This window comes from Callospermophilus lateralis, chromosome 2 (assembly GCF_048772815.1).
Source record: "Callospermophilus lateralis isolate mCalLat2 chromosome 2, mCalLat2.hap1, whole genome shotgun sequence".
NCBI classification, from domain to species: Eukaryota; Metazoa; Chordata; class Mammalia; order Rodentia; family Sciuridae; genus Callospermophilus; species Callospermophilus lateralis.
In genome coordinates, this window is record NC_135306.1 from 159,025,517 (window position 1) to 159,037,781 (window position 12,265).

Consider the following 12,265-nt stretch of genomic DNA (forward strand, 5'->3'; position numbering starts at 1 on the left):
TGTCCTATGTTCCTACATATGGTCTCCTTTGACCTCTCAAGAAATGGCACATCCTGTTTTGATCAAGTAACAATCTTCATAACCCTGGCCAGGTCTTTTCTCTTCTGTGCCTCAGTCTCCTCCCCTATGAAGTGGGAAAATAACCTTATTCATATCCTTCTCAATTAGCCATTTGAATTAACAGCTATGAAAGCTCCTGACACTGCAGGGGGAAGGATTCAAGAGATGTCAGGCCCTTGGGAGCATCCTGGCCTCAAGTCAACTAGTGAAGAGAGGTGATGCACAGGCTGGTCTTCTAAAGCAAATCAAACTGTACCAATCTGCCCATCCACTGCTCGAAAACCCCCATAAAAGTCAGCAATCCATGCCGTTTTATTTCAGGTGTTTTATTAAGTGGGCCATACTGTAGCTGGTTTCTAAGTTGCAAAACAACATAAATTTAACAGTTATAACATAGCCAGTTAGACGGTGACAAGCTTTTTCTTTCCTTAAAAAAAAAAAAAAAAAAAAAAAAGGAAATACTTAAACACACAATGAAGGGTTAAATAAATAAAGCATAAGAAAAAAGAAAGACTTGTTAAAACATGCTTTTGTTTACTTCTGTGCAACTGTGTGCCAACAAGAAACGTGATTTTCCGCACGATGATAGCACGAAGACACGTTCCGGCATGTCTCCTTCCCAAATAATACTGACCAAAAAAAAAAAACAAAAAACGGTGGGATTGACTCCTCAGTGCTTGCTTAGAGGCACTACTAAAAATCCCTTTGATTGGAGCATGGGGCTTCCTGCTCAGCACACCTTTGTGTGGCCCACGAAATCCAAATATCCATAATAATGTTAATATAGAAAACATTAGTTTAAAAACGATGTAGAATGGCCTCATTAACGCGGCAGGGCAAGGAAGCAGAATACCCCGCACATGCGCCGGCTCAGTCCAGGAGGCCACAGGCTCCCAGTGCGTGGCCACGCGAGGGAGGGTACCAGCTTCAAAATAAGCAGCACCAACCTCGCTCTCTCTCCCTATCACTCTTTCACATGAAAGTGTGTAAAAAGCAAATCAGCAAATAAACTCTAAAATAGATTATTTTTTTCCAAAAATCCTCTAGTTTTCTTTTTACAGTAAGTGTACATCTCTCTGACCCTGCACAACTTGCTTAGGTCCCTTTGGGAAGAAGGGACAAAGCTGCAGGGAGAGTCTTTCCTGGTCCTGCTGCTGGCTGGTGCTGAGAGGTCAGATGTCAATGCCCTTGACGAGGGAGGTCTCCAGCGTGATGTTGAACTCCTGCAAAGTCTGCAGCACGCGGATCAAGGAATTGACAAGTGTGTGGTCTTTGATCAGTGCCACATCCTCATACATGTGTGCTGTGATGGGACAATCAGCCAGCAGGGCAATCCAATGGTGCAGGAGGTGATCTCTGGTTGGCAGGAGTGGTCCAGATGGTCAGAGAAGAAAGAGAAATGGAAGAAAGATGGTGGAAGGCCAACGAGGAACCTTGACAAGTCTGAAGCTGGAGAAGCTGATGGCTCCCCACAGCTCCTTTATCCTCCCTAATAAGGCTTGCCTCCGCCCAGGGGGTTGCCCAGCCCTGGGGTTACCAATCCAATATGACCCAAATTAGCCTTATCATCTGCTCCACCTCCTCTACTTCCCACCCCTCCCTAGAGAACCCCAACAGCAACCAGACACCAGGTTGCAGTCAATACTACTCTGTCCATCTCAGAGCAATCTCTACCAGAACAACTTTCATCCCCACAGCTACCATCATGGGCCATGTGAGGGAGGGTACCAGCACTTGGCATGTGCCAGCACTGTTATGAGAGATTTAACCTTCATGACAACCCTAGGACATTGTACCCACTTTACAGATAAAGAAACTGAGGTACAAAGGTTAAATAGCTTGTCCAGTAGTTGATAAGTATCAGTCCTGAGATGTGAACCTGGTAACTTTGGTTCTGGTTGACAGGTTGGCCTCAAGCAATCCTCCTTCCTCAGCCTCCCAAGTAGTTAGGACTAGAAGCATGTGCCATCATGTCTGGCTTAGTCTAAAAAACCACTGTGTCAACTTCCTCTTTATGTGGCCTGAACTATGGTCTCAGATTCATTTGGGTTTCATGCTCTCTTACCTGATCTACTGGAATAACCCTTCACAATCCTGTCCACTACCATATACTCCATCTATGACATCAGACTCATATTATTTCAGAGAATATCATTATTTTCAGAGTATATCAAGGGCCACATAATATACTCCCCTGATTAAGCAATGCTTCCTAACATAGGGAGAATATTTCTATGTCCCAGGTTCTCACTGCCTCTAGCCTCCTTTCCACTTTTCTATTACTGCCTTTCCCACATTCTACCTGTTATTTCCTTCCACCTCAAATACTGACTCCTCCATGAATCTGCCTCTAATCTTTCTCCTCTATATAAGCATATCCTAAGCGGGTACTTCTTTTTTGGATTCTCACAACCTTCTGCTTTTTAAAATTAGGAAAAATGAACTTGCAAATGGCAGAGACCTTGCTTGATTCAGCTTTCTTCCACCACTTTCCATAAGACCTAGCACATTCAAATACATATATTCTGCTTCAAATGTCCCCAGTGGAATTTTTTTGAGCCTTTTTCCCCCCTACCTTCCCTAGTTACACATACTCTCTCCTCCACAGATCCCTACACATACACAGGATACATGAAGGAAATGAATGGCCTTTAGGAAGTTCTCCAATGCAACCTGGGCCCAAGGGTACCCAGGCACTAGCTATTGCCCACCCTCCTGTATCACCTCCAAGGCTGGCTTCTGTGCACTCTGAACCCTGGGGCTGCAGTACCTGGCTCCCAAGCACACCAGCATCTGAAACTTGCCATCCTTGCCAATGTTCCGGGGAGTATTATTGATTGCAGTGACAAATCGACAGAAGTTCCGGGCCCTTGTATGCCAGTTTTCCTCAGGGACTACTTCATTCTGCTCCAATGTCTCATAATAGGTTTGTGCTTTTTCTGTGAAGAAGAGAAAAGTTTTCCAATGATAATGATTATCAAAACATATCAAAATATCTTTGTTCTACAGGCCCTCTAAGACAAGTAACTTCGTGAGAACAATGAATGCTCTGATATCACTGATTACATTTCAAAATGATCCTCATTTTTTAAATTTATATATGTGGCCCTTGATACAAAGATGATCTTTTCCCTAGACTGAAGATAGAACAAAGCTCCAAGGATGGTTTCTTGCATGAAAATATTTCCAAGTAGGCACCACACAGAGTTTAGGCTCCAATGCTCTCAACTGGCCCTTTGTATTTAAAGGAGAAAATATGAGAACTCAGAACTAAACCCATACTAAATAACAGATATCTAGAAAGGATCTTCTGTCTAGTTCTCAGGATATACAAGTTCATGAGGAGGGAAGAGGGATGATGTCACGCTCATCAAGAAAAACCAAGGCACACAAACCGATTGAATTACAGAGTGGCCTGATTTGGGTTCTGCATCCAGACCCCAGAGGTCAGCACCTATGCTATGTTAGTAAGCAAAGCCCCCCTTCTCTGTAGGCTTTCCTTACTCTCATACCCTAACCCAACTCACCCAGGAAATCCCAAATGAAGACATTTTTGAAGAGCCGAGGTGATTTAAATCCATGCTGGAAAGCTTGTTCCAGGGCTGAGACAAGGCCACACTCTCCACAAAGTAATAATGTCAGACTGCCTCGCTAGGTAAGAAAACAGGGGTGAACAATAGGCTGATCTCATCTGAACTTCCCTCCCATCACCACCACATCTGCAAACCTACAGCCCAGAGCCAGGAGGGAGACAAGAACTCTGTCTGTTCCCCCAGCACCTGGCACAGTGCCTGGCTCAGGGCAGCTCTCAGTGAACACTGTTGAAGGAACAAATGAAAAAAAGGACAATGGATCTGGGTCACACACAAGGAGATTCCCCAATTGGAGGACAAAGCCAGTGTAGTCATCATTTGGGGAGATCCAGGTCAATCCAGAGGCAGACAAGAATAGGCACGGTTTATTAGGAGACCCCAGAGACTCCACTGGATCATCAGAGTAGAGGGAGAGAAAGAACAATCAGAGGCAAGAACCCCAAAGGAAGGAGTCTGCTGCAGCCCAAACTAGCTGAGACACATATTCTTATAAAACTATGCTATCTATAGCACATGAATCTAGAAGAGCACTACAAGATAACTGCAAAATCAAGATGACTCCATCTTACTCAACATAAACCCCTGGGGTGAAGGGTAGGAAGGCTCACCTCTTTCTCAGGCTTATGGAAGTGCTTCACAATGCCATTGACTGCCTCCCCGATGGACTCCTGGATCTGCCCAGTGTTGAGCTCTGATAAAAATCAAGCAGATATCCCTAACCAATCTCAGAGGCTGACAGTGTCTTAGCTGACTGAGCAGGAGACTGAGGACATAGGGAGGAGGGCCCATGGGAGAGGCAGGGCAACTGGATCCTGGGAAGCAGACTCTTGCCCACCCAACTTTGCTAAGCTAGCTGTTCCCAAAATCTTGGAGAAATCGCTAAAGCTAACACCTTAGAGTTCAGTAACCTATGAAATCTGGTAAAGTTTAATTCCATTTTACCTTGGGATTTTGGGCAACTAAAAGAGGGCTAAGACTTGGCTGTGTAGCCTAGAAACTAAGAAAAAGGCCTAAAAGTAGACCCTTCTTCCTCTACAAATCACACACAAACAGTACAGAGCACTCAGAATGGATTCATGAGCTTTCTCTACACTTTCCAAGCCTCTAAGGACAGTGCCACATACCCCGACAGATTCATGAGAGAAAAGTACCAAAGTTCTGAGGCAGGTTTGTCAGCAGAGGTGGTTCCAGAGGCAGCCGCATAAGCTCCCAGAGATCTGCCCATTCCCAGGTTGGGTAGCATGAGGGCTTAGCCCCTCCTCTTACTTACTGGGCTTGTTGTTGGGTGAGATGGTAACAAGCCTCCGGATGACACTGGGGGACTGCTGCAGCGGTGGGGTCCTGCATGGCCTCTCATCCACCTCGGGTAGAGATGTGAGCAGCTCTCCAACTAGGACCCGTTCCAGGCTTCCATCGTCCATGCCCTTCCCCAACCACCGGCCACACGGGAACCTAAAAGTCAGGCAATGCCTGTCAGAGCTGCCAGCACCTCCAGTGTCCTTTCCTTTGCTGTTTAGCAAGAGCCATCAACAAAGCTGATTCCTAGAGAAAAGCTATGAACCCAAGCTGGAGACATCCCCAAGGCCCTGGTTTGTCCCAGGGTGTCAGAGAAATCACTCGAGTGGCAGAGGTAGCCTGGAACTTGTGGATAGCAATACCATATACTTTCACTTGGAAATCCTCCTTCTGCCTCAAGTACCCGAGACAAAGCCAACAAAAGTTGCCTTGGCCTATCACAATCTCTCAAGGCTCCTCGAGAATGCACATACCCAAGCATCAGAGATAGCCCCTGGTGGTCCACCTTGCTACACCAGTGCAAGGCAGAGCTGAGGGAACACTTACTTGTAAGTATGTCCTGTGGTCTCATTCCTGACCATCACATACTCCACTAGCCATTTGGCATACAGCCCAGAATTATCATGACCAATCTGGACAGTAGTGAGCTTCCCCAAGTTCTGGTACTGTGAGAGAATAGAAAAGATGAAACATATTAGAAAAATAGAAGGAAAAGTGGCAATTCTCAGAGGCACAGATCTGACTGGCTGCCTGGCCCCTCATCATTTGGAAGGGCAGAGTTCATGGATCCATCTACTGCCTGGTGTGGAAGTACAGTATTATCTCTTGGGTAGCCCATGGCTAAGAAAGAAGATGTTGCCACTGTTGCCAACAGGGCTCAGAAGGCTCTTTTTTGTTTGTTTTGCCTTGGTACCAGAGATTGAACCCAAGAGCACTTAACCATTGAGCCACATCTCTGGTCCTTTTTTATTTTGAGACAGGGTCTCACTGAGTTGTTTAGGTCCTGAGGCTAGACTCAAACTTGTAATTGTCCTGCCTCAGCCTCCCAAACTGCTGGGATTACAGGCACGTGCCACCACACCCAGCTTGGAAGTAGGTTCTGAGGTCTCTTGAAACATGGGTTCAATAGCTGAAGAACCTGGGGATTTCTTGACACATCAGCCACAGGGAAGTAGGCAAGTCCAGACAAGTAAACACATCCTAGTCAGATGGGCAGGGCATGCTCCCTTTTCTCAGGGCCAACTCTTGATTCCAGCATGAGTTCATCTCAGGATACAGAAGCTGTGCTAATGTGTAAGATTGCAGAGCAGGGCCTCCACAAAATACTCCAAAGCAGCTCCTGCAAACCCAGAGCTCCATAGAACCTGGGACTGTGGACCCCAGATAGCACATACCTCAAAGGTCATCTCTAGCACGTTCCTGGGAATCTGTAAGATCTGTGTCTCACCCAGTTCTCCTGAGATACAGATCCATGGATTGGCGGTGAACATGGAGCCCCCCAGCTTCTTGCTTGGTACAATCAGAATGTGGTATGGGATCACTGTATAGGCAAATCACAAAGGCATTGAAGGGGATCAGAAATCCCTCCCAGAACACTTCTTAATCTTTCATGAACCCTAATAACAAACATACAATCTTAGGAGAGGCCACACTGATATTGTATCCCTTTCCCAAGGCAGAGAGGGAAAGAGTTTGCCTCTGGTATTCTAAATTCCAATCTGGTGCTACTTTTGCTAAGCCCACAGTCCTACTCTCTGAGAAGGAAGAGGCAATGGAAACAAGAGTGTGTACTATTGAGGCAGCCGAGGGGCAGGCCAAAGAACTAGCCATGATGCAAATTCAAAGACTACCCCCACCTAGGGAAGAATCCTGGTTTCAGACAGAAAAGGCTCAAAGAGTCTTAGACCATATTGAACTCTTTTCTTTAATCTGAAAATAGGTAGACTGATGTCCACAGCAGGGATGCTGGTCCACCATCTCTGCTCACAGACACATAATGAATTAGGGGCAGAGCCAGCCCATACCTAATGTCCCACTGCCATTTGGATTCCTTCTATTACCTTGGAAAGAGATCTTTCTCCCTTGGACCTGCTCTAAAATCTGTGATGCTAAGTGGCCTCTCAGGCCAGAAATAAAGGGAGACTCTTCATAGTTATGTATGTAAGGTAGGAGGTAACCTGTACCTCCCACCTCACCCCACTCTACTTTCATTGCCGTAGGCTCCCAGAGCAGTGCCAGGGACAACACTGACCACATGATTGCCAAAAGCACTGCCCTTCTTGGTTCAGAACAAGAACAAGAAGCTTTAGAGAAAGCATAACCTCCAAGAAAGGAGCCACTCCTCCTAGCAAAAGGCATATAAAAAGTGCAAGGGAAAATATTTCCTTAAAGAGAGGATAGTAAGTATCCAGGGCCAGTGAATAAAAAAACTGCCTTGAGAAGGCCAATGGGGTGCATGGGGCTACTCACGGATCGTTGTGAAGACATTGGTGAAGCAAAAGTAATCAACAGCATTGAAAGAGAGCAGGTGATAGAGGAACTGCTCCTTCTCATCATCACAGCGCAGGAAGGCATAGCGCTTATACAACTTTCTGTTGGAGAGGAGACAGCACATCAGTCCCCAGCCAAAAGAAGGGAAAAGAAGCTAGAATTATTCAGTTCCAGAAACAGTTAAGGGAAGCATATGGTGTCAAGCCTCAAGTTTCTTAGGGTTACTCTATAAAGTTACAAAGCTAGCTGCTTTGTGTAGAGAGTGCTAGGACCACAGCAGAAACAAAGAAAATTAATCACTACCTGTGCCTAAGGGTTGATGTTATAGTGTCAAATATGACAGGTCTTGGAACTCCCCTTCCTTAACTGAGGGCTAGAATAAAATTCCATCAGGGAGGACAAGGTCCTCTCAGGCTTCTAGTTAAGCTGCCACTCCAATGTATGGCATTCGAGCAGCAACAGCAAGAGGTCTGTGATCATCATTCATTACCAGACCTACTCAAATCCTCAGCAGACTTGAGAACCATAACTCAGAACACTACTCTGAATGTGGATGAAAGGTCAGGTCACAGGTGTTAAAGAGCTGTGCAGATCATGTTCTTCTCCACTTTTCAAGCTTTCTCCTTTCATCCACTGCCTATTTGTCAAAGGCTACCCTTTGCCTAACATTCCAGGCCTCCTGCAGTTGCACAGCATGATATCCTCCCCAAGTAAAGGGGACACTGAGAGCCAAATGTGCAGACCCTCATTCAAAGAGAAATACACAGAGAACAAAGTAGACAACTGTCCCGATTGCCCAGACTGCAATCACCAAGGCCAGAGATGTATGGGATTCAGAAGACCTGTGAAAGTCTGACAGATTTATAAAGCACCTTCAACAGGTAATTCACCATTCAAGGGCTATTTATTACATAGAGGAAGTACCTGCCCTCCAATACAGTCTAAATGAATAAACTGGTAGCCACCATGGTATAAGATTACCCATAATGAGTAACCAAATAAAAGGCTCTTTCTGGGAATTTAAAGAATCATGAGGCCTGGGGTTATAGCTCAGTGGAGAGCATTTGCTTAGCACATGTAAAGCACTGGGTTCCATCATGAGCACTACATAAAAATAAATAAATAAAATAAAGGTACTGCTTCCATCTACAACTAAAAAAACAAACACAACACACAACAATAACAAAAAACACCATGAACTTCAATAGTCAGTCCTGAAAGACTTTCTGGAACAAGAGGGACCTGAGAGACAATACACATTTAGATAGATATTATTGTACAGGAGGAAGGACAGGTATGGAACCAGTTTGGCTAGAGTTGAGGGTTTAGGGATGTGATCTTTTAGCAGTAAAGCTGAAAAGTTAATCTATGGTCAAATGAAGAGTCTAAATTTTCAGGCTAAAGACTGCAATTTGCTCTGTTTAGTAATGGGGTTTCTGCAATTTGCCCTAGACAGTAAAGGGAGAGCCATGATCAACTTTAGGAAACTTAAAGTTTGTTCAGGTGAAGGGTGAAAAAAGCATAAAAGGATAAAATAAGGCATTGCAGAGGCTAAGTCCTGGAGACCTGTATGTGGAAGGTAAAAACAAAGTCAAAAACTGACTCCAAATTTTGGCATTAGAGCAGATTATGCTAAGTGAAGCTAGCCAATCCCTAAAAAAACAAATGCCAAATGTCTTCTTTGATATAAGGAGAGCAACTAAAAACAGAGCAGGGAGGAAGAGCATGAGAAAAAGATTAACATTAAACAGGGAGGAGAGGTGGGAGGGAAAGGGAGAGAGAAGGGAAATTGCATGGAAAAGGAAGGAGACCCTCATTGTTATACAAAATTACATATAAGAGGATGTGAGGGAAAAGGGAAAAAAAAATCAAGGGAGAGAAATGAATTACAGTAGATGGGGTAGAGAGAGAAGATGGGAGGGGAGGGGATGGGGGGATAGTAGAGGATAGGAAAGATAGCAGAATACAACAGTCACTAGTATGGCAACATGTAAAAACGTGGATGTGTAACCGATGTGATTCTGCAATCTGTATACAGGGTAAAAATGGGAGTTCATAACCCACTTGAATCATGAAATATGATATGTCAAGAGCTTTGTAATGTTTTGAATAACCAATAAAAAATAAAATAAATAAAAATAAATTACAAGCAAAAAAAATAAAAAAGAAAAAAAAAAACTGACTCCAAATTTGGAATGTACGTAGGGAGGAGTCGGGGAAGAAAGTTCAGAAAGGATAGTGATGACATTAACAAAAATTGGAGAGAAAAGCAGTTACAGTGAATCTTGCTTTTGTTCTGAGCCACAACCAAGATATCTGAATGGAAATAAAAACAAAATTGGAGCCAGGTGTGGTATACATGCCTGTAATCCCAGCTACCTGTCTGAGGACAGCCTGGGCAATTTAGTGAGACCCTGTTTCAAAATAAAAGACAACAACAACAACAAAAAAAAAAAAAAAAAACCAAAAAAAAAAACAAAAACAAACAAACAAAAAAAACCGGGCTAGAGTTATAGCTCAGTGGTAGAGTGCCCCTGGGTTCAATCCCCAGTACTGAGAGGCTAAGGGTGGGGGAAGGACTGACACTCCAAATAATCATCAGAAATAGAAGTTTCAGAAGTGGTAGTCACCCGCTTAGAGGTGACAGAAGTGATGAGAACAGGTGAGATCACCAAGTGAGAGAGTGCACACAAATGAGTCAGTGACAAAGAAAGGGCATGCGTGCAGAGACTGGGGGAAGATTTAAGCAAACTCAGGTGAAAAGTGAGAGAATACAGGACAGAGGATGCTATGTGTATGGATATGGTCTGAGTGTGTCCCCTAAAGTTTCATGTGCTGGAATCTTGATCCCCAGTGTGGTGATGTCAATATGGCACAATCTTTAAGAGACAGGGCTTAATGGAAGGTAATCAGGTCACAGGGGCATCAACCTCAGAAGGGATTAATACCGGTCTCATGAAGGAAGTAAGTTCTCATGAGAGTAGAATGTTATAAAGCAAGGCTATCCCATGCACTGCATCCCTTCTACATGCAGCCATTTCCTTCTCCATTTTTCCACCATGTTATGACACAGCCAGGGAAGCCCTTACACAGAACAGGCCTCCTGATCTTGGACTCTTAGGTTCCCAAACTATGAGCTAAATAAACCTCTTTTTATAAAATATCTAGGGTCAAATATTCTGTGTCTTTTCTCTCTCCTTGTCCCCCAAAGTGCAATCAGTAGAAGCAAAACTCTCCTCATTTTTTACTCAATGAAAGAGAACAGGGTTTAGAATATTGGGTAATAAGATACTATGTATTGCATTAAGTGCAGACTTATCTCCCCTGACAGCTACTGCAAAAAAAAAAAAAAAAAAAACAACTTTCTTGCCAAAGTCTGCACCCTTCCTGTTGATGAGATCCTTAAGTTCATAGCCCTGGACCTATCCATGTCTGGCCTTCATAAAGTTCTTGTGCTTGACCCCCTCCCAGCTGTCTCTTTACCCCATCCTCCTGCTGACTACAGTTTTCCCAATAGACAACTCCCACACTGGTCTACAGTAATGACTCCCTATCTGGCCCTGGTGCCTTCATGACTACAATGGCAGATCTTCCCCAGGACACAAATTGTCTTCTAGAATCTGGTGTGCAAACATTTCCCTTCCAAATGGTAAGCTTAGCTGTTCACTTGTTTTCTCTCAGTTGTCCTCCTGATCTTCAATTCTTTATTTATTTATTTGGTACCAGGGATTATTTATTTATTTATTTATTTTGGTACCAGGGATTGATCCCAACCCTTCTATTTTATTTTGAGACAGGGTCTTGCTAAGTTGCTTAGGCCCTTACTAAGTTGCTGAGGCTGGCCTCAAACTTGCAATCCTCCTGCCTCAGCCTTTTGAGCCACTGGGATTATAGGCATGCACCACCATACCCAGTCCAATCTTCAAATTTTATTCCTAAACATTATTTTGTCCCTTTAGAGAGTCAAAAGAATTGCTCCTTCCCAACTTAACCTATCAAGGTTTTAAACCTGGTTTCTTTCAATGATTTACACACATAATAAACAGTTCAAGATATATTATTCATTTAATAAAACAGATCTTCAAATTTAATCAATTTGCTTACACAAAATTTCCCCGAGGTCTACTCCTCTGCGATATCGTTCATAAAAATCACATAATAAAAGACCTCTTGAGAGGATGCTTAAGGGGGGAAAAGAAAAAAAAAAAAAAGACCCAACAGGCTTGCCGATGAAAAAGTGCCAAATATATCTAGACATCAGGGATGATGAAACCAGTGAGACGGTCATCAAGGAAAGATGGAGGGGCTGGGGATGTGGCTCAAGTGGTAGCATGCTCGCCTGGCATGCGTGGGGCCCGGGTTCGATCCTCAGCACCACATACAAACGAAGATGTTGTGTCCGCTGAAAACTAAAAAATAGATATAAAAAAAAAAGATGGAAAAGGAAGGACAGCCTTTCTCCCCTCTTCCTCTAATATCTTAGGGTACAGGGGAAAAAATGCAGGGGATTAAAAAAGAAAATCAAGAGAAAGAACTGCAGGTTTAATTGTTCCTGGGAAAGTGAGAGCCTTGGTCACCCTCCCTCTTTCTGGGTAGAAGGTGTGGAGGAAGTTCCCCAGTGTTATCTGAAAGTCCCTTCTAAGCTCCTGCAAGACTCAGAAACCAAACAGGAAGAACAAAGAACTGGTTGCTTTGGACTGACCTTGGGCTCAGGAGGGAACAAGAGATAAGAGAAGTTTCCTTTTAATTCTCTAATCCTTTGCTCCTCAGGACAGAAGACAAAGGAAAAAACCTTATATTAAGAGTTAATACAGGGGCTGGGGATG

General features: G+C 43.9%; 1 protein-coding gene across 4 annotated transcripts in view; it reads right to left on the minus strand.

The window, feature by feature from the left end:
- Positions 1-370: 370 nt before the first annotated feature.
- The window catches only part of Dennd5a (DENN domain containing 5A), an 89,279-nt gene continuing 77,384 nt past the window's right edge, over positions 371-12,265 (minus strand). For 2 of the 4 annotated variants that reach the window (XM_076846851.1, XM_076846852.1), the window contains exons 16-23: positions 7,419-7,540; positions 6,344-6,489; positions 5,496-5,614; positions 4,924-5,105; positions 4,262-4,344; positions 3,588-3,711; positions 2,831-2,999; positions 371-1,416 (exon numbers count right to left, since the gene is read on the minus strand). In XM_076846851.1, coding sequence (XP_076702966.1) covers positions 1,233-1,416; positions 2,831-2,999; positions 3,588-3,711; positions 4,262-4,344; positions 4,924-5,105; positions 5,496-5,614; positions 6,344-6,489; positions 7,419-7,540 — 1,129 coding nt within the window. In that variant the 3' untranslated portion in view covers positions 371-1,232. Of the gene's footprint in view, positions 1,417-2,830; positions 3,000-3,587; positions 3,712-4,261; positions 4,345-4,923; positions 5,106-5,495; positions 5,615-6,343; positions 6,490-7,418; positions 7,541-12,265 lie in introns of those variants that run through there. The other 2 variants (XM_076846854.1, XM_076846853.1) reach the window with 2 other exon arrangements.